Genomic DNA, 27,798 nt, shown 5'->3' with positions numbered 1-27,798 from the left:
AATTTCATGATTTATTCATTTATTTATTAGTATTTCTAAATTTAAATGTAAATAGTCTCCACAAAATTGTCCTTTATATACGTAAACCATTGTGCTTCTTACTGAAAATGTTTGCAACTATCTGTAGCATTTTGTACTTTCACTAATAAGTTTATAACAAATATCATATTTAATTTAAAACATTATATTTTATGGACACTCAAAAATTATAAAACATTATTTATTATGATTTATCATGATATCTAATTTCCAATAATTCACGTGAGAAAATGAAACAGTTATGTTTATTTTGCACCTTACGAAAATGGTTTATACTTGCACCCAGCTGTACCGTCTCAAGTTTAAAATCTCTGAAGCTCAGCCACAAGGTGGAGACATACACAAATTGTGCATGAAGCCAAGCATCCTGTAAACATGGCTATTATGCTAAGTGTAATTTATACCCTTCCTGTTGTTTACATTTCATTGCCACCTGCAACAAAGGATATCGATATAGTTATTTTTAACTATTTTAAAGGCTGTGCCAGAGGATAAGAGAGCGCTTCTTTTGAACTGTTTTGTAAATAATGAGACAGATCAAAACGTTCAGAAATGTTTGAATTCTGTGGATTTTGTGTGAATTAGTCAGATCATCTATTTTTGAACGAGTCTTCTTAATATTGATGATTTTTGCACGGTCTCTATGCTGTTATTCGGCCGTGTTTATGGGGACTCTCTAAGGGGAGGAAACTGGGTGTTGCCCGTTTTTTTCACGTCGACTGAATCCAAGCAGCAGCTCGAGTCGCGCGGAGATTAGAGTTCAGTGAGCGCGAGCGCTGCATAACGGCTGCTGCATCGAGACACTTTACCGGCTTTAAAAACATCCTCCAGAAACCGACACCATGGGCGTGGAAGGCTGCACGAAATGCATCAAATACATGCTCTTCTTCTTCAATTTCATCTTCTGGGTAAGTGGCCATTAATTTTGTGAAGCGGTCCTGTGTCTGGCCTGAGAAACCGCCATTGGGTTTCTGTTTTAAGGGGATTGTTTATTCTTCATGTTTTCAGCCGTTATGAACAGGAATTTAAACTGGGCCACTCATTTTGATTAAAGTTACGGAAAACGCAGATGACCCTGTAACTTCTGCTATGACTAATTAACGGCAAATGAAATTGTTTTAAATAACGTTACAGATGTTTATGTTGAATATACATATCTGTTATAGAATCGCTAAGACTAAACTATAAAAACGGCGCACAGTATTAAAGCTTTTTCCGACCTCGCGACGAAAATAACGGAGAAGGGGCGAGGAGTCCAGCCACAAGATTTCATCACAGCTCCCGTCTGTTAAAACTCCCACAAAGACTAAGTCTCGTGTTTATTATACCCGTCAAACTTACTATTATGTTTTTAATTTCACAAAACTACGCTTTTAACAAATACTTTAGCTTTTCACACTCATTTCACACTTCATCACATTAGGCCAATTAGAATCCACTCGATATTAAAAATTTGAAGCAGCAGACAAAATAACTGCAGCTCACGCTCATAATAATCAAAACCAGAGCTATAACGATAATGACACAGAGGATCGATATTGTTTGAATCACTCTCCAAACTACTTCTTCCAGCTGATGAATAATAAAAACATTGACAGTCAGAGTCCATCCGACTTTAAAGAGCCTGAGCATTTAAAGCAGTGGACAACATATCAAGAGTATGTGTTAGAATAAACAATATTGTGTATAGTGTATAGGTGTGTATAGTTATTGTTATAGTTATCTTATTTATGCTTATTGTTCTGGTGTGAATGAGCCTTTAGACACATTGAGAAACTACGTCTTAAAGCCAATAAGAACCTTGTGGTGAAACAAGAAACCAACTTCACCAGAAAGCAGAGGAATATTTTTCAGCTGACTAATGGGTTTAACACCCATGCTGATTTATCTACAGGCCCAACAGGTGGTGAGACCCTTCATTGGTGAATGAACAAGGCAAAACTGCATGATGGCGTCGTACCTTGAGGAATTTTGCTTTAAGAACTGACCCATAGAGATGGTGGAGGAAAAATACCTATTAAGAAGGTGTTAGATCTAAGAGTCCATTGCCAAGCCCATAGGATGAGTTTGACAGTACATTGTGGTTAATGGAGGATGGGTGCGGGGGTTTGACAGAAGGTCTGGGCCGTCTACTTCTGAGCCTCATGCTTTGACATGCCAAGCATTCTACAACCACCTCACACTGGGTCATGGGTCAAAAATAGAAGCAGAACCAGATTGCCGGCAACAGAAGGGAGAAGTATGGGAAGGGGGCCTTGATTTTAAAACCCTTACACAGGCTGATAACTGTGCGTCAGAGATAAGGAGAAGTGAGTGTGTGAGGGTGGATGCAAATTTCGTCATGTTGCAGGAAATATTAAGCAACATGGTGCAAAATATTTTTAATATAGTCCTGCTCTATTGGCCTCTACTGGTTTTACTTTGGTAACTCACTTATAAAAGTTAAAAAAATTGTTTATAGCTGGCTTCCGGTAACGAGTAAAATAGAGTAAATTGTAACAAAGAACAGTTCTTTAATAAATCTACTACTAGTCAAGATGAAGCTGATTGGAGGAACACTTGTTTTTTTATGGTACATAGTTACATAGCTTTGTTTTTTAGGGCTACTGTATGGCTTATGCAAAATGGTACTTAAAACTAATGATGAATGGTTTATTAATGTGGTCTTTTTGGCTGTGTATTGTAATTATTCAGAGTAAATGGATACTTTACATAGACTTTTTGTTTCTGGTAATACATTTCATTCAAATTGCACCAATCAGCCTCATGCATTTGAGGAAGTGTGTGTTGTTCTGTAATAATTGTATACTCATTACACCTACGTAGGCTATTATTATAATTGAGAATTATTATATTTGTGTATGTGCACAAACCTTGTGACTGTCCTCTATTATTCTTTCCCTCAGGGTCACACTTCCTTCCTTATCAGGGAGGTTATTCTCAAAATATTGATGTTCTGCTCTGCAGAAATGCAGTAAAACACTTGGGTAAAATAAAATAAAATAAAAAAAAACACTGTTGACCAGGCTGCAAATATTTAGAGCAATAGAACTAGAGGGAAGATGTTTATGTAATTAGTTTTAAAAAAAAAGTCTTCTGTTCTTGTGTTCCCTGAAAACATGTGCTACAGCTGGTACACTTACTGGTTTTATGTAATCAAGTTTAAACCAGTAAAACCTAGGGGTGGGAGAAAAAATCAATTCACCTAACTGTCGCGATTCTTTTTAAAACGATTTAAAAATCGATTGGTTTACCTCAGAATCGATTTTTATTTCATAATTTTATTTTTCCCAAGAGGTGGTGGGGAGAAGTTAGCGCTTTTTCATTCCAACAGAGGGCGAAATGTATTGGTTTGTTCAACTTGGAGCAGCACCGCACAGACGCCAAAGTACCGCGAGAGCGACTCGAAAGCATGCGGAGCGTCTGTTCTCTGTCGCGATTGTGCCAGATATTTTCTTAATATAGGGAGATGAGAGGGTCTGTATTACTTACTATTGGAGAAAGCGTAACGGTCAACTTCGATCACGTGTGCCTTAATAACCAATCACATTACAGCCTTGACATCATAGAATTTCAGTCAGAGTTGTGTGACACTCATTGGTCGTTTATGGATACCATCGGATTGAATGAATAAGTTGAATCCCACGTGTCGCAAAAAGTCAGTGAAAAGTCAGTGACTTCTCTTATAAAACAGCATTTTTTTCGTGGTAAACTCTAAAAATTGTTCAATCCAAAAGTATTGTTTTGTGTAAAACTTATTGTAGATTAGCAAATAGGCTGTCGATTCAATAAACGATGAGCTGTTTAGTCTAAAAAGCTGTTTATTCAGCGTAGTGAAGCCTCTCCTCCATTGACCGGACCAAAAACCGGCTTCTGGTCTCCTTTCCCACATACTGCCAGACCAGAAGCGTTAGCTTTAGCAGTTATACTTTTTCGGCTAATGGTTGCCTTCTAGTGGCTTTGGTTGTACTTCATACAACGATCGTGCTGCGTGCGCAGTGCCGCTGCATTTAAACCATCAGGAATCACCGGTGAGAAGAAGTCATTTCTCACCTGATGAATGAGTCGATGAGTTAATCATTTCTTTATGTACAAACTTATTAAAATAATCTTAAGCTTTTGTGTTTATTTTACATCAAACACAAGACAACTTTAAGATGTTACGTATAAATAGTATCTAAATGAATTCTATTTTTATACAGTAAAAATAAAACGTACTTCAATTAAAAAGCCTTGGACAAACTATGCAAAAAACTCTTCACTGTTTTCCCACAAAGCATTAAAAGTTGCACCTGGTGGAGTTTGAATTTAACATCAAACAAGGGGTTTGATGTTAAATTTAATTTAATGTTGAATTTAATATCAAACATATCGCGCCTAAAAACACGTGGAAAACGCTAGGTGCGCCGCTTTCTCCTTTTTTCCAAAGCGCTCGGGCGGTTTCTCTCCTTAAGCAACCATCAGCTGCGCTCTCCGCAATGATGAGCTGCTCCTGCATTTTTCTGCCGAGGTTTCAAAGTGACGGAAAAGGTGAGGAAGCTGATTGGTTGGTTCTTGTCACATGACCTGCGGTGCGCTTAGTACGGCATTCTGAAAAGTTGAGATGTGTTTATCTCGATGCGGTGCGGACGCGCCTGGAAAAAACGAGCGCGTCGCTTCCATTATGAGCGTGCATACCGCGCGTCTACATTTGAAATAATGAACTTGAGCACGCAAAACACGCGATATGTGAACGGACCCTAAAAGGGTCTACAAATCATCATTTTTACATGACGTCATACACGTTTAAAGCCGGCGCGAGAAAGCAAAACCATGACGGAGGCAGAGGATCATACCTCTTCCAGAATTCTTTCTGCACCTTCACGTTTTGAATCCCAAGTGTGGAAACACTTTGCAGTGTTTGATGTTCTCCGGCACCGTGCCGGATCTCCGGCATGCAGCGTTTGCCTGCGGGAAAAAAATAATCCTACATTTTTAAAAAAAACCTTGTTGATATCACTGTCGAGTCAATGAGTTCGCCTACCAGTGGTATGAGAGGAGCACAGCTTTCACTCCCAACCACACTAACATAACTAGCCAATCTTAATTTTTTGCTCTTATAAACACGAGACACACATAGAGTCGCAGCCCTGATGAATGGAGAAGCGCGTCAAAAAGCTCCGAGGCTCGATGGTCAAAGATGTCCATCTCGCGCATATTTACATAGAAAAGTTAATTAAAAAGCAGCGGAGCTTTGTAAACAGATCAGAGTAATCATGTCATCTCCATAAGAACGATATGATTGCCAGAACAAATTTACCGTGATTTTTGAAAAGGTTCACACGTGATGTTTTAATGGTAATTTACCGGTAATTTACCACTGAAGACTGTATGTGTGAAAGGGGCTAAACTCTTCCTCTGCATATGCTGTGAATAATTGCTTAATGTTCATCTGGGCTTAGATTTGTAACGTAAATCATTTATAAACCTTTGCCAACACAGGAGAATACATCAACCTATTTCTAAATATGCCATTTATTGTACATCGCGATTTCAAAATAAAAGTTTCTGAGTGTACATGTGGCCAAATATTAAAATTTAATGGATTTAAATGTCGTTTGATCACGCTGTAAAGTGAAACAAGCCATTGGCGCCCTCTGCAGGTATGTGTTATAATACATAATGTACTTAAGTTGGCTATGTTCATATTAGGCTATGTATAGGCATACATTATGTATTTTAACAGTGTTGTTCAATAAAACCATGTAATTACTTGGTTTTGAGATTTTATTTGAGGCATTAATTGTTGCCTCATCGTTGGTTTATATATAGTCATACTAAAGCCTGGTTTTCACTTAGGTCTATTTGTGTTACTAAAAAATATCAGATTACTCAATTGTCAAAATAATCAGTAGATTACCAAAATAATCAGTAGTTACAGCCCTAGATTAATTAAAATATTTCAAAATACAACTGCATTGTTTAAGTTTTTGGAATTTGGACAAATATTTTGTCATTGAAAATTTCTTAAAAATAGCATTCAAATATTGTCTTGTTCTAGAGAACCAAGTATCTGTATTTTGTCTCATCTCGTGAGCTAAATGTGTTGTCACACCCCTAATGTCGATGAGCGGTAATATAGCTCATAATTTTCCAAGTGTATGAGATAGCTTTCACTCTTCAGGTCAACCATATTCATGAAAAAAAAAATCAGTTTGGAAAATCAGGAAAGCAATAACTTTTCCATAGTATCCTTTCAAATATTAAAGCTGCCACAGTCATTGCATGCTTTACATGTGCTGCCACCCCCACAATCCCCCCGCCCCATAACATAGCACTTTATTTTATTTCAGAAAGTATTTTTTCTGCTCATTTTGTTGAACATTTGACTATTATATTCATGTGAAAGTTCAGCGTTTTGGTACTTGAAAGTTTCATGGTTCAAGGTACTTTAAATATAGCCTATACTGTATATGTGTATGCTGCTGAAATAAAAGTTTAGAAAGATGCAATGCATTGTTTTTGTTAATATGACTAATCATATACAGTCTCTTTTAAGGGTATAATCAATTGTTTTCCATTATTGTCTGGTCTTTAATAAGCACACAAAAATCACAATAAATTGTAATATCAAATCGCAATAGTGACTGCTAAGATGTGTGTTTTTTTATTATTATTGTGACAGTCTGTATATTAAGTGTATCATTCAACTTTTTCCCATGGTCTAGAGTTAAAAACAAAAATTACGACACATAGCAATATCGAATTGCAATAATTGTATAATTGAAATTCTTTAAAAAAATCGCAATACATATCGTATCGGCACCCAAGTATCGTGATAGTATCGAATCGGGAGGTAGGTGTATCGTCTCATCCCTAGTAAAACCCCATAAACCTAGTAGGTCACTAGTAGGTTTTTGTGGTGATAATGATCATGTCAGTATGTAGTTCAAACACTAGAGCAACACCAAATACATTGGTTTGATTCTCAGCGAGTTAAAATCTTAAATTAAAAATCACTTTGGATAAATGTCCTCTCAAAGCATAAATGTAAGTGTATTTCTGCATGCTGACTACTCTGCTCATTTGGGTTTTCTTGCTAGCTGTCTTGTCAATCACTCTCTGTAGTTTCTGCTTTGATGACAGAAGGCATTATATTCTGTGTAATAATACTATGAAATGTTAGGTATTTTTTCTGAGTTTGCCATTCATTATTAAATGTTTGTCTTAAAGTATTAATTACCATAAACTCAAAATAGATATTTTGGAATGTTGTAGTGTTTGTTTATTATAAATAATTTATCTGTGCACATCTTTGTTTTTTTTTTAGAAAAATCATGTGCCCTCTTAATTTTTAATCAAAAACATTAATGTGCCCATCTTCTCACTACAGCATTATGTAAATCGCTGTGAGAACTGAGCAATAAGTTCATCCAATCATTCCAGTCCAACAACTTGTCACTTACATGAAACGATTTAAGTAGAAGTTAGCAAACGATCCAGTCATTTCCCAATAGATCAAATCAAATCCTACCCAACATTTGTTTTCTCATTTGAGAAGCAGTTTTTTTTTTTTTTTTTAGCTTGCTGCTTATACAAGAGATTAAACCCGTAGTCTTGTATCATCAAGCATTTAGTGATTGTCAGTTCTGCAAAGATTGAGTAGTCACAGTTCATGCTTTCTTCTGTGTAAACAGGCCATTTGATGTTTTTAATATTCACAATAAAATGAAAAAAAAAAGTTGTAATTCAATCAGTAAAAGTGTTTATGAGCATACTCAGCTTGTATTTAAAAGCATTATAGCATGGATTGCCATATTATTGCCTGTATTAGCTTGTTATATGGCCAAATATCCTGAATGACAAATGGCGTTTCCTGCTTTTTCCTACATAAATTCAGTTAAAGTATGGAAAGTGAGAAGGGAGAATGCCCCCAGATCGTCCCCACAAGAATTATTGCTTATTCTGGTTATAGCTCCCCCTGACACCTCTGGTCAGCTGGAAACTTGTGTTTAGGGGAATCTCTTCTGTCTACTCAGATATTCCCGAAGTCATTATGAGTGAATGTAATGTGGAATCCACCGAGGAGGGGTTGCTTAAATTGACAAAGCTTCTCCGTGAACCATCATTTCAAAACCTCTCCCTTTGGCTGGCCCTCTGTTTACTCAGTTGCTAAGCAGCAGGCTGCCTGAGCTCTGGAATGGGCCTATCTGGCCTTTGGAGAGAGTGAGAAAGACACAAAGAGAAATGGAAGGAACTCTTTCTCTCACTCTTTTATCCTCTGTAGAAAAGGTTTTTCTCCTCTGTGTTTATCTGGAGAGAAAGTTCCATATTCAGACATTGTTTATGGATAAACAGCCTCACACACTATCCAGCACGCTAATGCACAAGTTTAGGCAAAGTAAATAAAACAGGTGACATGAAATAATATTTTTTATAGTTATCATACTATTCATTTTACTGTTATAGTATTTATTAAAATTTATATGTAATGTAAAGTTTACATATTTAGTTTTTATTTTAATCTTATTTACAGATTTAATATTCTTGTTTATTTCTTTATTTTTCTTATTTATTTCTGGATTTTATTTAGTTTATTTTTATTTCAGTTTTATTTTTAGTCATTTTTGTCCTTCACCTTGTTTGATTTCCTTTAGTTGGCAAAACAACATCTTTTTTAAGTTTAACTTTTCATCCACTATTTATAATTTATCTCAGCATAATTTTAATTGACAAAAACAATTTGAATAATTTTAGTTTCAGTTACTGTCTTGGTTACTTGTTTTGTAGAGGAGGGGCTGTGGTTTCTTTATTACATCAACAGGTGTCAAAGACCAAGAACCATGGGAAAAAACATATAGAGAGAAGAGAAAGTGCTCCCTTCATGATCCTTTATTATTGGGGGTGTGGTGTGTAAGAACTGCACCAACAAATGCCTTTTGGTTTGACCTGGGGTGAATAGCTGTGGCGATGCAGCTGTTCGCAGATGTACTGTAGGACTGGTGCTGGATTCTTGACTGAAAGGGGTTACAGAACAAGAGAATGGAAAGGAAGGAAGTACGAGTCCATTGTTTTCACAGCCAGACCTGAGCGATCTGCCCATCCCAGCATTCCTGCTAATGGTCTTTGCTCTGTCTCACATTCCCAGTACTCTCCCCTGTGCGGTGTAGCCGTATCTCTTTTGCTTCTAACGGCACCCACCAGGGTCTTGGCGGTCTCTAGTGCACTTTAGCTGCACACTGCATTCCTCCACATTCCTGACGAGAGCCAGCTGCTCTGAGAGGGTCCAGCTCTTGTCTGATTTGACAGTGATTTCACTGTAAATAAAGGCATATAAACAAAGCCAAATAAACCTCTGCTGCTTGTCACGCAGCCGCCCCTCCCCATCCGAACTTTCCCACTTCTTATCCGCTCGCACATACAATACCACACATTGTAGCACTACTTTAAATGGTCTTCTCAGCAGCCTACGCCCTCTTTCCTTTACCCCTGTTCTATCTCTCCCTCCCCCTAGCCGCAAGTGTCTGTGAGCACCCTCTCTCGTGAATATGCCATGTGTTTATGAGCCTCACTCAACTGAATGCTCATCACTGTGAGTCATGTGAAGAGAAAAGCGGCCTCAACCATACTGCTGTAGCATACAGTGATGTTTTGATATTCTTAACCCTCGGCACTGTGGGCCTCTAGATGGGGTCTGTAACAAGATCCTTCCCTCCCCCCGCCTCACAGAATGTGTCTCCTTTCTCTTTGTTAAATGGAAAATAAGCAGACTACAAGAAATAGACCCAAGGAGACTGACAAGATGCATCCACACACTACTTTAAGAGTCGAGATGCAGAAGAAAGTTGTGTTTAAAAATGTGAAAGCCTATAGATTAGGAAAAAACAACATGTATAAAGTTTGCAAAAAGACTTTCTGGTTTAGTTTGTGCCATTAATAACTGTGTATTTAAATGTATTAAAGTTTTTCTTCCTATCTCTGTGTTTTTTATAGCTGGCTGGTTGTGTAATCTTGGGGGTTTCTCTCTGGCTTCGTCATGACAATAAAACAAGCAGTCTTCTGGAACTGAAGTATGAGGGCGCAGAAGCACCCAGCACCTTCTACATCAGTAAGAGATCAGTTTCTCGATTTCCCATTATTATTCTCTTTTCTCATTGAGTCTCATTTGTTTTCCATCTCTCATTCCTTAGTCTCTCAACTCAGTCTGAAATCCTACCGCTTTATGTGGTCACATAAAGTGGTTTAACACAGTCTCTTATGAATAATTTTAATACATGTCTTTACACAGGATCATCTCAGTGTTCTCAGTTTTCCTCTGGGTGGCATACATGTTTTATTAGCTGTTCTAATTAGCAATGCATTGAAATTTTTGCAACCGAAAATATTTGGCCGTAAAAGCAAAAAAAAGAAGAATTTTCAGTTTTGGCTGAATGGTTTTGGATTGCTGAAATGATTGACTGTAACAGTGACGTTTAGTTGGCGCGTCTCTGGTGGGGCGTTTTGACTGTGTCAACATCTATTTTGTGCACACAATGTGGATAAAGTTAACAAGTCAGTTTTGTGGATATCTAGACACACTTAACTTAGACTGCAAATAGCAATATGTAAAATTTGTTAAGCTGAAATATTGAGAGGCAGCTCGTTGCTGAAGAACTTTACATTAGTTGCGTTTCCATGACCCTTCATAGTGCGCAAATTGAAATTGCAAATTGAGAAATATGTCTAATGGAAACATGTCAGTTTCGTAAAAACTCCCATATATCGCAATAAAGTTTGTATGCTCACATTAGGTAGGTTTAGACAATTCAAAAAAGGAATATATATCGCAAAACTGCAATAGAAACATTTACAGGTGGCATTTACAGGTCACTTAGCATACGTAAAAATCACATGATCATTCTTTAATGTACTATAACCTCCAGGAATCACCTCATACGTGGCTGCTCTCAAGTATAAGGGGCTTTCCTTCCCATTAATGCTTGGATGGATAACCCCTTATTTACACTGCACATGTAATGTGGCATGTAAGAATCCCAAAAGCGGCTCTCTGCACTGCTTTGCTAAAGATACACGCATAAGTCTCCTTCGATTAAAAAATAATGGCTAGTGCGGTGGCTGGTATATACGCAAACCTACCAACATCCGCTGCCATGACGAGAGGAAAAAATTCAGTTTTAGTTAATTTTGCGTAATAAAACTATTTCACAATAGTTTTTTTATTGACATTTATAAATATTGCAAAGGTTTTGCACAAATCTGTAATGGAAATGCACCTTATGACTGGTTTAATTTATAATGTATAAATTTACACAGTAGTAACACACAGAATAAACACAGATGCTGCTTTTGCCCAGTGATTCCTATTGCATATTTTTTATTTTCTTTGTTTTAAAGTGGCTCAAAGATCCATTTTAGTACATTTATACAGTATGTGTCTTAAAGTAAATAAATAGTTCAGTCATGAAACTCTAGATGGCGCAAGCTGACGGGTTGTTAAGTGATGATATTCAAAGAGTTAAATGACTTGGCACAAGCTGATTGGTTTATGCTGGACATGCAGCCAATGTGCTTAATGCTTTGCATTTATATGGCTGGCTAGTTTTCACTTGAGATTCTTGCCGCGCAGCTTTCAGAGTTCTCTGAAGCCCTCCACCTTCCCCAGCTCCACCTGTATAGATCTGCTACGGGTTATTTTATATGCTATTGTGCAGCAGCAGTATGTCTTAAATACTCATGGCACCGTATCGCCATATGCATTGGCAGTAGCAAGTTCCTGTACTTGCTTGCAGCAGCAGCAGCAATAATCTACAACTACAGCAATAGCCAACAGCAGCAGCAATTCAGCAGCAGTGTAGCAGATCTATTCCGCCAAGACCAAACACATTAACATTGTCATATCCATCACCATGCTAAACTTTTCCGCGAGTTGCCATGATTGAAATAAAATTATAAAAATAAAGAAAGAGGACTTTTGTTCAATAAATATTTAGCTCACTGGATAACTGTATTGGTGAGGAGCAGTGAATCAAGCAGTGACACTCACCCAAATTAATTTTGTAATATCACCCACTAGAGAAGTCAGTTGAAACACATAACAGAAGAAATGCTCACTTTAGTACTAGCTGATGGTTTTGCGTCTGTAAAGGTTTTAAAGTTTTCCGCTGAAGCTTCCACAACAGTACAGATGGTTCTGTTTCTTCCCAGTGATTGCTGACAAGTAAATTTCCAAATACAAATCTACAGATAAGTTGACATCCATGGAAAACTGATTAGATGGTTCATCTGGACATTTGTGAGGTCAGAGGTTAGTGTCAAGGACTCTTACAGATGGACAGGTGGGCTGTTTCTGATGGCAACTGTTAAAAGCATTTTGTTTATTCAGGAAGGCCTTGTGTATGTTAAGGCACAGAGGTTAACAAGTGGGTACATGTCAAAGCTATTATAAGACCTAATATTTACTGAGGCGTGGATTTCAAGAGAGAAATCTATACCTGAAATGTCAACAAAAATTATTTAAAGGAATGGTTTATTAATCTTTTTCACATTATATGAGATTCTTTTCTAGATGGCCTTTAATGCCTTGCAAATGTCAACAATTGTGCTTATTATTATTGTAATATTGTTATTGCAAATTGTGCTGATTTAAATATGGCACCACCAAGGTTGGGTTGACATGCAGGTAGTTGAGTCATGTAGGCCATTGTTTTCCAGCTAAAAGGTAGTATTTTTTAAAAGGCAACACTCAATGAAAAATATACAGAATAAAAAATAAATTGTAAAATTAATATTGTTTGGCACATAAAAGTACATGTTAGACTTTAGAGCATAAAAGAGGCACATATAAGGAAATAGAGCGATCTATCGCCATACTTGTGTTTTGTTGCAATATACCTTTTTTTTTTTAAAGCTCTTTCTCATTTCATTTTCAGCTTAGCTGTGTATTTTGTCTTATGATACATGGAAACTATAATTTGTTTAAGTACAGGTGTCCGCTTTCTCAGACTGTAAAAAAAAAAACCTCCTTGTCGCTTTTGTGAAAACACTGTTCTATTTCCCTTTTCCTCTCTTATCCATTGGTCTTTAAGAGTTTTTTTTTCAGCTAGATCACTTTGCCTGCTTTATGGAAAACACGTGGCTTACACTCATCCAAAAGTGAAACCTAGTATTTTCAACATGTTTGTTAATGAGCATATAACTAATGGAAACAGGAAAATCTTGTTTAAGAGCCACAATTGCACAGGGTTTGTACTGTATGTTTTCCTTCTCTGTGTCTCTTTCCCAATCCCCTACCCCATCAAACACATAAACACACTTAACATACAATTTCTTTCTTCTGAAATGCAGAATATTATATCTGTTTTGCTCAGTTGGAGATATTTTTGCAGCTCTGTGTGCTAAAGGGAGGAGTTTAATAATTGTGGCCCTGCTTAGGGTTTGGAAAATGTGAAATTCTCAGTGAGTCATGTTAAGTATTTCCTGAACATTTAGGGCTGGTTACAGATGGGACTAACTTTCTGTATTTGTGTACATCTTGCGTGTATAAGTGAATATAGCTCATATACAGCTAACACCGCTCACTGGGTTTCCTGAAACAAAATATTTGTGTTTCATATCATTTGAAACTCATTTTCAACAGCTATTAACCTCAACCTAATTGTAGTTTATAGGAGTTTTAAACAAAGGTTTGGGAGGAGCATGTTCCTCTAATCCTGCCAGTCACGATGCAAGAGTAAGCATGTATAAATGGCTGCTTAACTCACACCACTAAAAGTTATTCAGATATCCCTTTACCACCCCATCTCCACCTTTGTGTCAATTTTATTACTGATTCATGTTAGAGCTTGAGAGCTTGAGCCCTTAATCATGAACAGCAATCAATTTAAATTTCAAAAAACATGTATAGTTTCAAATATATACCTAAGCGAAAAACAAAAAAGAACTTCGCCATTAGTATATCTGCGCTTAACCTTTTGACCACCAAGGTCCAGTGCTACAGCAGGACACAGACCCTATTATAAAAGCCCAGCGGGTGGCCTGCGTGATGTCTGGGAACAGCTGAGGACTCAGGCACCATGGCAGCAGCAGTGGTCAGGGGGGCAAGAAGGCAAGACGTAAAATTCGGATTTGTGGCATCCAAACACATGGCTAGGGCTGGGTATCGAGTTCGATATTTTTTAGGCACCGACCGAATTGCCTCGATACCACCGAGTATCGAAAAACGTCTGGTCGTTCGGTACCAAATTTCGATACCTAAGGGGTTAATCTCATTAACGTCAGTGAGCCAATAAGCCTGCAGCACTAGGCGTGTTTGACTAGAAGTGACGCGGTGCTGATTGATCAGTGTTTGACACATCCGCGAGAGCGTTTCGAAAACGCACGGAGCAGTCTGCTCTCTATATCCCGCAGTTTGATTACTACACACAGACTGAAGCTCGCGTGACATTTCAGCGTCTGCCGTCTCACTAAATGAGGACATAAACACATGAACAACAGCTCTAGAACTGCTCTGAGAGTCACTTCATGAGCATTTTACCGTTTGATTTGAGTAAAACTTGCGTCATATCAGATACACACAGAACTGTAAAGGTATTCCCGGAAACCCGTCAAAATAAAAGTTCGGATTTACTTGGAAGACACTGCGACAGAAATATATTAATATTGTTCAGCAGAGTGTACATACTGCTACTACTACGCTACTATTAAAATTATTAAAACTCGTATTTTTTAATTAATGATCACACAACATTTCTTCCATGTTTTAATTTTAATAGTAAAATTTAGTTTGCCAAAATAAATAAATAAATAGTTTTATTTTCAATAATTTAAAAGAAAAATGAAATTGTTTTATGTCTTCATTTGAAAACCAGATACAGAACACAGAATTTCTGAGGAAAAATAAAACATTTAATAAGGCTGTTTTAAGAATAAATTTGAATAAAAATGTTTTTATGCATTCAAATAATTAGACATACTACACCATAGAATTTAATAACAATAAAACATATTGGCTCGGTTTCACAGACAGGGTTTAGCCTAAACCAGGATTAGGCCATAGTTAAATTAGGACATTTAAGTAATTTTCATAACCATGCCTTAGAAAATACATAACTGGTGTGCATCTTAAGACAAAACAAAGGCACTGACATATTTTACGATCAGTCAAAGCAAGTTTCTTTCATCTGAAAAAGCTCAGATTTACATTTTAGTCTAGGACTAGTCTTAAGCCTTGTCTGTGAAACCGGGGGTATGTGAAAGAAAATAAAACATCCACTTATGAAAGTGGATAAAGATTTTAAATTTCTTGAAGTCTTTAACAACCTAGAATAAATGAATAGAAATGATGATTCTGTCTGAGCTATGCGTTTTAAAACGAGCACGCACTAGTGTAAACTGAAAACTATTTGAACTTTATTAAAATTATTTGTACTGATTTATTGTGTTGGCTATATTGTGTTCCTTTGTGCAGTGGCTCAGGAGATGAGTCTTTGAGTCTGTATACATGTCAACAAGCTGAAAAAAATAAAACCAAAGTTTTTTGAGATAATGTAATCTTGTTAAAACTGTTTTCATAAAATTGGTATCGAAAAAAGTATCGTTCAAGAACCGGTATCGAACTCAAGGTATCGGTATCGGTATCGATATCGAACATTTTTGAACGATACCCAGCCCTACACATGGCAATGCAATAAAGAGTACTGTCAGAAAAATAATACAGCTGCTTATTCCTGTAAGGTATGAAAGCAAAGCCGGAGAATCAGCAAATTCTGTGGTATGACATGCACTTGGCAGAATAGTGAAATAGAGATTTAAGGGAATGACGCAATGCAAGTGATGAATGACAGAATGCGATTTAGAACTCAGGTTGAAACAGAACAAGTATACTGTGATCTATTGTCTGTCTGCAAAGTGCAAAGATGCCATGTAAGGAGCTGCAGATGAAACATTACAGCTCTCAACATCTTAATGTGAGGAAATGGCCTGCAGCCAGCAGCTCTACACACCCTGCCTTGCTCTTTATGGAGTGTAATGTGAGAGAACACAACTAGAGCTCAAGTCCATCAGAGAAAGAGCGGTGGGCGGGTCCAGGTGGGGAAGCTATTTGCTCAGAATAGAATTACGCTTGTCTCTTTAAAAGTCATCACTTCGTCTCATAGCGACAAAATAGTATGCGATTAAAGAATAGGCACTCATAAATATTAAATAGTAAAAGTCAATCATTCATTTCCATAAAGCAGTGTTGTGATATTTACTACTCATGAATACATTATGTTCTAGAAACAGCGTCAGGTGAACACAAACTCTGTGACTAAAAAATCCAAAGACTCATTGTTGTACAAACATTTGAGACTCTTTCCCTTCTCTTATCTTTTCTTGAGTGTTTCCCATCGGCCACTGTGTAAGCCTCATGGTGGTGTGTGGTCAGGTCAGCCTTTCCCTGAAAATGCCTGCTGCTGAGTGTGAGGGGGAATGGAGCTGGCCTGGGTGACTCAATTATTCCATAATGGCAGGGAAGGGATGTATCCATAGCAACTAAATTAGATGAGTAAGTGCTGCTACTTAAACACTACAGTTTGGATAAGACTGGATTCAGGACTCAAACAAATATGACATTAGTGCCATTAGTGCTTCTTCTAGCCTTATTGGCTCTTTGGGTACACAAATTTTGCTACTAATCATAGGGCTCTATTATATTCTGCGGCCTGTTTCACAGTGATAACTCAAGCACAAGTGAAGCTATACACTACCAGTCAAAAGTGTGTTTTTTAACTATATCACAGTTTCCACAAAATTATTAAGCAGCAGATTTGTTTTCAACATGAAAGAAATGTTTCTTGAGCACCAAATCAACATATTCTGAAGGATCATGTGACACTGGTGCTGGAAATGAGCTTTGCCATCGCATTAATACAGTACATTTTTAAATACATTAAAACCAAGTTATTTGTTTTAATTGTAGTAAAGTTTTACAATATTACAGATTTTACTGTGTTTGTGAAAAAAATAAACGCAGCCTTGGTGAAACTTCTTTCAAAAACATTGAAATACCTTACGACCCCACACTTTTGAATGCTAGTGTATTTATTTTCTTAATTTACAAAAGTAAAATAATAATTAAAAATAATCTTATTTATTTAAAACCTTAAATGGAAATTATACAAATTCTATGGGATGCAATGCAAAACATTCGCTGTGTTATAATATTTAAACTACCACTAACCACTAAACAATGTGTAGGGTAACCCCACAAAAATGTCGGTTATTTTGTAGAACAATCTCGTGTACGGTACAGTTGAGTAATTGTTTTCTGGAAAGGATATTTGTGTGATTCATTCACCAGAGAAATCCCCACATCTTCCTTTTAGTACAGAAAACATAGTGAATAAATGTCTTATTGATGCCTCTTTAAGTAGCCAACTCCACCCAGTGAGCAACAAGCCAATTGTGGCTAAAGAGATAATGTATTTTTGGACCAATATCAGACACTTGGCAAGCTATAAACTCAATGGCAATCTAATAAAAACATCCTGTGGAGATCACCAGTGGGGGCTGTCAGTCTGAAAGTAAAACTCAAATACTCCTGCATGGAATACAAAGATAAACCTTTTGACCAAAACGATACTGAAAGTAGTAACATTATTTGTTGAATATTCCCTTTAGCGCAAATTTCATCTGATAGCATAGTGTCAGCAGGCATCATGAAACACTTAGCTAAAAAAATGTTTTATTCAGTCAATACTTAGAATTCATTTATATTCAATTAGCACAAATGGCTTCCTGTTCCTATGATCACAATCACTTTGAAAATCCATCAGCACTCAGCTTTGGCATTGCAGCTCATTGTCTTTGAGTTATTTGTACCACAGAACTGATGTGGATTTATGCTCTTCTCCACTGAAAGCCTTTTCAAGTGGACAAATTAATTTGAAGTGAGTGTTTGCTGGTTGTCAGATGGAAGCACGGTGTGATGAGTTGGTGAAAAAAAAATAATAATAATTATCTGACCTTATTGAGACACATATTAAGCAATGCTGTTATTGCTAGTAATAGTAATGTAATATAGATTTTTTTTGTTAATAATGCTATATTGTACAGTGTAAAAATATTACTTATTATATAACTTTGAAAAAAATGGAAGAAACATATAATATATAATTTTCTTCAAAAGCAGCCTGCCTTCCTTGGAATGCAAAACTAATGCAGTTTTCTTCGGTATGTTCTTACTTATCAGACAGCTACAGACATGCATTTGTGTACTTATCTCTAGTTCTTTTCAGGCTAACAGACCCTATTTATTTCAAGTTAGTATTAATTGTTCTGATGTTTTGCTTTTCCATAAGAATGGCTTGTTTTGCTGTATTTTTAAGGTCAAATTGAGTATTTTAGCTGAGCAAACATTACATTCCCCAAGGAAGTGACCTTGAAGTATTGTGACTTGGCCTTTTGTGTTTTTCAAGGTTTTCTGCTTTCGATTTGTCTTGTTTCTTCAAATTTGAATGGCATATCTTAAGAATCCAGTTTGGGCTGTTACTTCCTGACGTGTTTAAACAAAGTTTGTTTTTTCTTTTGTGAAAGGAGAGTATTAATTCAGCCTTCTCCAACCCTCTCCTTGCGCTGTAGTAGTTACTGTCATAGCTTCTAGATATCATACCATCAAATACAGACAGTGAGAGAAAAAGATTTGGGAACCAAGATGAAGGGTGAGTGAATCTTGAACGGAATCAGAGATGTGAGAGCGGGAACACAAAGGTCCTGATGATATCACATCTTTGTGAGACGGAGTGAATGGTGATGATTGAGCGTGAGGAAAAGGAGCTGGCAGCATGATCAGGGAAAAAAGGCAAGATTAATGAGGAAAACAGGAAAAGGAAGTAATTATACTTAGAGTTTCAACAAATGTACTTCCAGAATAACACTAGCCACAGGCCTACAACTTAAAAAGTGCTAACATACAGTTGTTTCCTTAAGGAGCTCTTTCCACTTAATCCGACCCTTAAAATCACATTTATTAGTGTAACCTGATGTGTTTAGGTTGCTTCAGTAGTGTTCAATAATATTTTTCTTCTACAGAAATAGCTTTTGCAGGCTAGTTTCACAATCCATCACTCATGTTTAAGCATTTTAACACAAAATTATAGAAAGAGTTTGTTGTGTGTATACTAAAAATACAAATTATAACATCTTACATTTTTATTTTACAAACAAAATCTATACATTATTTAACATTAACATTTTTAAAAATCTATATATTATTAACTTGATCATCCTGAATATATTCGGTCACTCCTACAAAATTAAATTTAATGGTTAGATCAGTTTAGAAACAGCTCTTTATAAGTAACAATTGCAGGTTACCACATTTGTAGATACAATAAATCAAGTGCATGTCTGGACTTTCAAAAGCAAAGATGTGTGTTCAAAGGATGTAAGTTACAGAAAACAGTCTCTAGAGAAAAAAAAACAAGAGGAAAAATCTGCTCACACATCCCAGCACCCCTCCTCCAACTACAGCTCCGCCTGCTGTCTGAGAACATGCCACCCTTCCTCTCCCTCTCCGTCTCCCTCTCTCTCTCTCTCCCTCCTTCACTCTCACTGCAGCTTCTCCTCTCACCGTTACTTCCATTGTGGTTCAACTCTGAACTCTGGCATCATCTGTTTGTGCTTAAAGTTTGCAGCGTGTGCACTGACTTCCCTATTCCTTTTTCACCCTCAAGGTGTGGTCACATGAACAAAATTTCAGCAAAATTGCAGTTGTCAATACTGTGGTGCATAGTTAACACAGAAATCAATTTCAAACCAAGCAGCTTTCGGATGGTTTGATCTGCAAACTATTTGAAACCTGTTGGAAAATTTTGCGGGCAAAAAAAGTTCAGTTGTCTATTGTCAATAGTGTCGTGATGGATGAAGTCAACATGATGAACTCATATGACCAACTTAAATCCATTACAAAATCTGCGTTACGAAATTTTCCGCTGTTGCACAAAAATTCTGATTGCATAGATTCCTATTGAAATGACACATTTTTTCCACCCGAAATATTGCTGAACGGTGTCCGCACTTTTACCCTGTCCACTCCTTCACTTCCTTTTCTTACCACATTTGTCTCATTCTTCTCAGACTCTTTTGTTCCCAGTCCTCCTTTCACCATTCTTCTCCTTCATATTTTCCTGTTTTTATTTTTATTTTTTTTGCTTATGTCTTTTTTTTTCCATTGTTCCTTTCCTCATGTGACACGCCCAGCTCTCTCTCTCTCTCTCTCTCTCTCTCTCTCTCTCTCTCTCCTTCACTGGCCAGGAGCCAGATGTCTGCTCTTCGAATTAACAAAAATAGCAGCTGCATTTGGCAACTTTGTTTGCACTCACACATGATTTCAAATACTCTTTCCGAGACTCACATGCACGCAGACAGTGGAGTAAGCGCCTCGATCCAGGAGGCCAGTACAGAGAGTTGGGGGTCTCTTCGGTGTATTATGTCATAAGATGTTTATTCCCTACAGGAAGCACCTGGTCATAGAAATATCCTTACATTCTTCTACTTATTCACATCAGTTATTTTTAGATTACTTGAAACTTGTCTCAAACTTACCACACTCTGCACAGCTAGTTAATAGTAGGAGCAAAAAGAAAGTGGTTTGGTTAAAGAAAAAGTGAAAGTGTGACAGCGGGAGAGCTGGTGTATATTATGCAGCTGTTCAGTATGCTAGTAACATCGTAGTGCTCCATTCAGGCCTGTCACACTGAGAAATGGCCTGGTGGCAGTTCCTTTAGCCCCTTACTCACCGCAATTAAGTAAATGGAACCAGGATTCGATCAGTCCACTCCTGCACCACCCCACATTGCATTGATTTTTTTTAAATTCTCTTGCAAGGGAGTGGGCACAGTCGCTAAATGACAGCAGGACATTTAGATGTTTTAAAAACAAAATAGAATTATACTCTAAAGATTTAGTTTGTAAGTGAAAGTGCCCTGGGTGTGTCGCTGTGCAGGCCGGAGCATGAGAGAGGGGGTGGAAGGACAAGATCAACTGAACAAAGAAAGAAGGGTTTGCATTACACTTCCAGAGCAAGGAATTATTTTGATTTTAAGCCAATGATGCTGAACAGGTTTTTTTTTGTAGCTGTGCCTACAATGTAAGTACAATATGATGAGAATGCAGACAATAATAACGATAATTCATGCTCATTCATATTCGGTGTGATGAGTTACTTCGATTTCAATTTGTGTGTGGCTGATTTTTTTCTTAAGAGAGAGAGTAGGGATGGGAAGTAAATAAATGACTGCTTGAAGTAAGTCCATACTTCACTTTGGTTTTTCCTCCTTTCAGTCATCTTAACAAAAAATGTTTTGAGAATTAGCAGTCTTTCACGCAGGGCTCTAGACTCATTCTTCCCACTGATCTCACTTTTGCGACTAACTTTCTCAGTTGGTCGCACGAGCACATAATTTGGTTGCAATTTGTTTTTTGTTTTTTTGTTTTTGCACATTTGAACATTTGATTAATAAATGCATGCTGATGAACTTTTATCATAGTTTATAGTTATATGGTAACGAAAGTGTTCAACATTCAACTCGTTCTTTTTCATCTGTATTATTTGTGATTTAAATTTTGTGATCAGGAATTCTTTTTTTGTGCGCTTTCACTTTCAAATTCGCGATCTTGGTGTCACATTTTGCAAGAAAAAATAATTGTCTGTTTTGCTTATATCTATACACCTTTCATTTTTTAAGACTAAAACAAAAGATGGATTCATTGTTATTCTTAATTAAAAAGCACAACAACAATAAAACAGTACATTGACAATGACAAACTAGCTTGCATAACATTTATTAACAAAAACGAATAAGACGAGGCATGGCACAGGACACATCACATGCTGTACTATATACCGAGTATATTACAGAATGTTTAGCAAACTCTGAGGAAGAAAATAAATATGAATATATATTTTTTTTAAATTAAGGAAAGCCTCCATAGCGTAACGTGAGGTAAACAGCAAAGATAACAAGCTTCTCAAAACAAAAACAAAAAGAAAAGTAAAACTAAACTGGCTGTAGCTGACAGGACTTGCATGTTTTTTCTACAAGAATACCACCACGTTCCCCTTCTCTGGTTTAAGAAGCGGTCTTTTACTTTAGTTTGAAAACAAAATCCTCCGTTGCGCTCCATCCGCGACGCGCACCTTCGCGCTCGTGCTGACACGGCGAGTATAAACCAGGCTCTACCCTCGAAGCGCTCGCGCTGAAAGCCTGATTGTGATTCGTTAATTAAATTATTGATGCCCACTTTTAATCTAATAACATATATGCGTGAAAATTTTATAATCATTATTGAGCAATGTGATCGGACGAAGATTATCCATATATCTCATATCTTTATCTGGTTTAGGGATTAATGTAATCAGACCCTGATTCATGGTGGGGCCTAAAGATCCATCTTCAAGGGATTCAACAAAAGCATTAAATATTAATAATCTAATATCATTCCAAAATATGAAATGATATTCAGAGCAATCTCTCCAATCACTGTCAATGTGGGGAATAAAATGTATTATATTATCAAAGAAATTATTACACTCTATTGGGGAGAAGTTGGAAGAATACAGGTCACTGTAAAATTGATAGATATTCTTACTTATTAGAGTAGGATCCATACATTCAATATCATTTATCATTAGTGAAAGTACTGAGTTACTTGATTGTCTTCTAATTTCTAATCTAAGAAAGAAGTACTTTTTTCACCCTCTTCTATCCATTTAGCCCTAGAACGTATATATGCACCTTTGGCTTTCTTAATATAAAGATTGTCCAGTTATAATTGCAGACCATTTTGGGGGTTTTTTTCAGTATCATTCTATTCATTTTTATTACAACATTTGTTAATTTCATAAATAATATTATGGTCTTGTTGTCTGCTTACTTTGGCAAGTATTTTACTGTAATTAAATGAAAATTCACAAATTTTACATTTGAGGAACTCCCATCTGGCTTTGTTAGAATTAAAGTTACTACTGTTCTTAATTTCCAGAATTAGATCTTTAACTTTATTACAGAACCTCTCGTTATTAAGTAAATCAGAATTACATTTCCAATAACCCTTATCCTTGAAGTGTTGTGATTTGGTTTGAATAATAGTGAAACAGCACAGTGGTCTGTCAAGGGTGCTGCTGAAATAGCACAGTCTTTAACAAATAATATTAAGTTATCTGAAATAAGCCAGTAATCAATTCTTGACTTGCTGGTGGCATTAGGTCTTAACCAAGAGAACTGCCTGAGATTAGGATTGAGATATCTCCAGACATCTATCAATTTAAGACTAGTGCAGAAATGGGATACCAAAGGATTTGGTTGAGAAGTAATGCTTTTGGGAGGATGTCTATCGTGTGTTTCATCCGGTGCGATATTAAAATCTCCACCTTCAACAATGGTATCTGTAGGGTATACCCTCTTTAAATCAGAGATTAGAGAAGAGACCTCTTTAAGTAAATTTTGATTCAGTTTACAATTATTGTGGCCAGATACATTAACCAAAATGAAAAAAATATGTTCAATATCTAAAACAACCGCTAACCAGTGTCCACTTAGATCAGATCTAGAAGTGATTACTTTCCCTGGACAGTTGTTGAATAAAATTGTAGTACCTGCCGAGTGAGGAGAACCATGGCTAAGTAACATCTTATGTCCCCATTGACTAGACCAAAAAGCAGTATCCGTTAAAACAGAGTGCGTTTCTTGTAGAAATATGCAGTGAGAACCATTACTTTTACAAAATAAGAACATTGCTTTTCTTTTAACCTTGTTTTGAATGCCCCTAACATTCAGTGACATTAAAGAAAATGACAATTTAACTGGAATCATAATAATAAAAAAGAAAAGTGCAAAATGTAAGGAAAAGTGCAAACACTTGTATGAGAGAGAACAAAAAATTCACCTGGTTGTCTAACCACGAACCTAGAACATACCTCACAACCTAGTGCGTCTCCAAAACAGTCATATCTCATACCATTCTACCAGTAATCAGTTCAAGTGAATAATCATGTTGAGTCAATGTGTTTGCCTTCAATGTAACCAAACGGTCCACGGTAGTACGCTTTCTTTCCTGCCTTGCGCGCTTGATCGATCAACGGCCAGAGCGCAGCGCAGGCCAGCCGGTCCTCCCTCATTAGATCATTCCTGAATCGAACTCCGCATTCCCGGCAGACTGATGAATTCTTTGTTGATTTCCAAAATTCATCCCTGTATTTCCGCATTGTAAACTGCACAATCATCTGCCTTGGTTTCCCTGGCTCCTTCTTGCCGATTCTGTGTCAACAATGTCATCTAATTTCTGAATCAGGTGCGGTGCGATTTCAGGAAAAAGACCGATAACTTCCCTGCGGGGATCCTCTTCAGGCTTCTCTTTCATACCGTTGATCTGGAGATTCCATCTTCGTTTATACCGCTCCAGTTCAGGTGTTCTAATCGCCAGGTCTTTGTGCGATGTAGTTAATTCCAAGAGTGTTTTGCTTGTCTCTAGGCACTTTTATTTACATTCTTTAATTTCAGCGGCGTTGAACTCGACAGCCTTGGAAATCTCTGCGACCATGATACTGTTCCTTCGCATTTGATTTGCCATTTCTTCTAGTTTTTCATTTTGTGAGTCAAAGCGAGCCGTCAGTAAAGTTATAGCTTTGTAGAAGAGTTGCATTAGTGATCTCTTCGTCGTGAGACCTTAATTTTTTCAAGGCGTTAGTTTTAGTAGGGGGTGAAGTGAAACGAATCACTGCGTTTATCTGTTTGAGCGGACTGTGCCTCCATTTCTGAATCGTCTGAGACCGAAGCTGGAGTCGAGCCACGGGCCGGAGGGATAGCGATCTTCGGGAGGCTAGTTTGCTGTGAAGATCTCCGCATTTTGAAGACATAAAACACATCTACAGTGTTTAAATGTTATTTTAGGTAGACGTAATGAGACTTGTGTATGTTTCAAAACTTTGGGAGACTTGCTAGGCAGCTCGGTAAAAACGTGTGTCCATTTTTTCCGCCTCCCAACAACAATGAACTTGACGTTCATGGTTTTGCTTTTTCGCACCGGCTTGAAACGTGTATGACGCCATCTAAAGGCTGATTTATAGTTTAGCTTAGGCATAGCTTAGGTGCGCGCGGAAAATATGACATCATCGCGGTGTTGGCAGAAGTTCGCTTTGAGTGCGCGCGACGGTGTGCATGACATTTTTTGTAACAATTTTTGTAACGCGGCTCCGCTTCCGAAGATGCACGACTTCAGAGCGATTCTAGCCGAACATGCACGTCTGTGCCGGGTTTCTGTGAAACAGAAGCAGTCTAATGTTAAGTTCAAACTCCACCAGGTGCAACTTTTAATGCTTTGAGGGAAAACAATGAAGAGTTTGTCCAAGGCTTTTAAATTGAAGTACGTTTTATTTTTACTGTATAAAAATAGAAATATAATTAATTTAGATACTATTTTCTTAAAGTTGTCTTGTGTTTGATGTAAAATAAACACAAAAGCTTAAGGTTATTTTAATCAGTTTGTAGGGTGAATTGCCCTAATGTGGGACACTGCCTAATGTGGGACACCTAAGGTCTAGTGTTTGTAGGTCCCCCATAAATACATGAATGACAGTGAAACTATGGGTTAGACAAAGCTGTGGTGTCATGTGATCAAAATCACATGACCTATCAAAAGTCCAATCATATTTGAGGGTAGACCAATCATCAAACAGGAGGCACCTTGTGTGAAGACCATCCGAAGGTTAGTGACATAGAGTTTTAACAAATTTGATATTAAGGATTTAAATACATTTTAAACAAAGCAATCCTGCTACTTTTATCCTAATATGCTTATGAAATGTTCGTCCATCAAAAAATAGTGTAACTTTGTGTGTATAAACTATATATTTTATATTTTTTATCAAATTTTTTAGTGTCCCACATTAGGAAATGTGGTTTCCAAATCCGGGACAGCATGATCAGCTTAATGTGGGACAGTACTTCAATGAGCCAAAAATGTGTGGTGGGGCATGGTTTGTGGGACAAACATGGTTATTTACATGGTTTTAGTCTTGTAATGCACTATTAGAATACTGTTAATGCAGATTTTTACAGTCATGTGAATTTTTTTATTCTTGGAGGGCGGTTTGAAGGCTCTTTTTTTGTGTGTATATATGGGGAAAAAGCAAAAAACTACAAACACCAGACAGGTGAACCAGGATGCTTGTGCTATCTGCCAGCATTCGTACGGTAACATAAAGGACCCCAAGGTCACAGAGGACTGGCTTTCTTGTCCAGTCTGTTCGAAATGGTTCCACGAAAGCTGTGCAGAGAACAATGGGATTATAGACTATAAAGGTGTCTTGACATGCAAGGACTGCTTGTTTCCAGAATTGTAGGAGTCCAAAGTTAACCTCTGCAGTTTGTTTTTATTTAGCCAGTTCAGGTTACGATTAAACGTTTTCAACTGGAGTTAACAGCAAGTTTATGAATTAAAGTTTGTTGAAGCTGTGTTTGTTGTTAAGTAAACTGAACTAGATAATATTGTATTATCGGTCTGATGATGTTCAGTTAACCATGTTTCATCCATCCATAACCAAGAGAATTATTAACTAAGATTTAAGAGAGAATCTAAAATAAAATAAGATTTTACTATTCTACATGTATCAATGTGATTTTTGGTCTTTTATCATAGATTTTTCAGTGTCCCACATTGGGAACACAACTGTCCCACATTAGGAAGCTGCAGATTTTCTCAGACGATTTGCAATATCTGAATTTTCTCTTTTGATTTGATTAGGACACATCCTGGGTTTTTTAAAATGGTATTGGGTGTGGATTTAATGTTTTGGTTACACATCGCAATATGTCACAGAAGTCTGAAGTGCAAAAAATGTCCCACATTAGGGCAATTCACCCCATAAAGAAATGATTAATTCATCGACTCATTCATCAGGTGAGAAATGACTTCTTCTCACCGGTGATTCCTGGTGGTTTAAATGCAGCGGCACTGCGCACGCAGAACAATTCTTGTATGAAGTACAACCGTGAGAGCTACAGAGAACAGATGCTCCGCATGCTTTCGAGTCGCTCTCGCGGTACTTTGACGTCTGTGCGGTGCTGCTCCAAGTTGAACAAACCAATACATTTCGCCCTCTGTTGGAATGAAAAAGCGCTAACTTCTCCCCACCACCTCTTGGGAAAAAAAAATAATGAAATAAAAATCGATTCTGAGGTAAACCAATCGATTTTTAAATAGTTCTAAAAAGAATCGCGATAGTTAGGTGAATTGATTTTTTCTCCCACACCTAAGAGAGAGAGAGTTTTCTGTTCTGTTCTCTTCCTTTAAAAAGTGCTGACAATGACATGTGGTTGTTTCCTTAAAGTCTGTGTGAAACAGGAGTTGCAACCAATTTCACTTCAGTATTTGGACGTATTTTAGAGGGGAATCAAATTATCAAACAAAATGTTTCTGTGGATTAATGTTTCGAATTAATTGTTCACCACAAGACTAGTACTATGCACTAACAAAGAATAATTAGATTTTATGCAGACTTTAAGAAGCTATTTCCACTTAATTTAATGTAAAATGACATTTAGGTTGATTCAGGAATCAGTAATATTAAATAATATTTTAGACTCAAAACCAGTTAATTTAGATGTTATCACATAAAGCTATTTTTTTGTTTTTCCTGACAAAAATATAGCTTGTTGAAATGTAGGCTAGTTGATAAATAGTATAATTCATGGCTGATGTTTAACACAAAAATAAACAAAGGGTTTCAAAAATAAATAGAAT

The 27,798-nt window shown here is 36.9% G+C and overlaps 1 protein-coding gene across 1 annotated transcript in view; it reads left to right on the top strand.

Moving 5' to 3' along the window:
• The first annotated feature begins 376 nt into the window (after nucleotides 1–376).
• LOC306875776 (CD81 protein-like) overlaps nucleotides 377–27,798 on the top strand; it is a 31,832-nt gene continuing 4,410 nt past the window's right edge. The window contains exons 1-2 of the mRNA XM_079426503.1: nucleotides 377–947; nucleotides 10,012–10,126. Of these exons, the coding sequence (XP_079282629.1) occupies nucleotides 882–947; nucleotides 10,012–10,126 (181 nt within the window). The 5' untranslated portion in view covers nucleotides 377–881. The remainder of the gene's footprint in view (nucleotides 948–10,011; nucleotides 10,127–27,798) is intronic.

Source organism: Barbus barbus, assembly GCF_936440315.1.
Source record: "Barbus barbus genome assembly, chromosome: 1".
In the NCBI taxonomy this organism is placed as follows: domain Eukaryota; kingdom Metazoa; phylum Chordata; class Actinopteri; order Cypriniformes; family Cyprinidae; genus Barbus; species Barbus barbus.
Note: the sequence above shows the minus strand (reverse complement) of the source record. Positions and strands in the feature narration are given on the sequence as shown.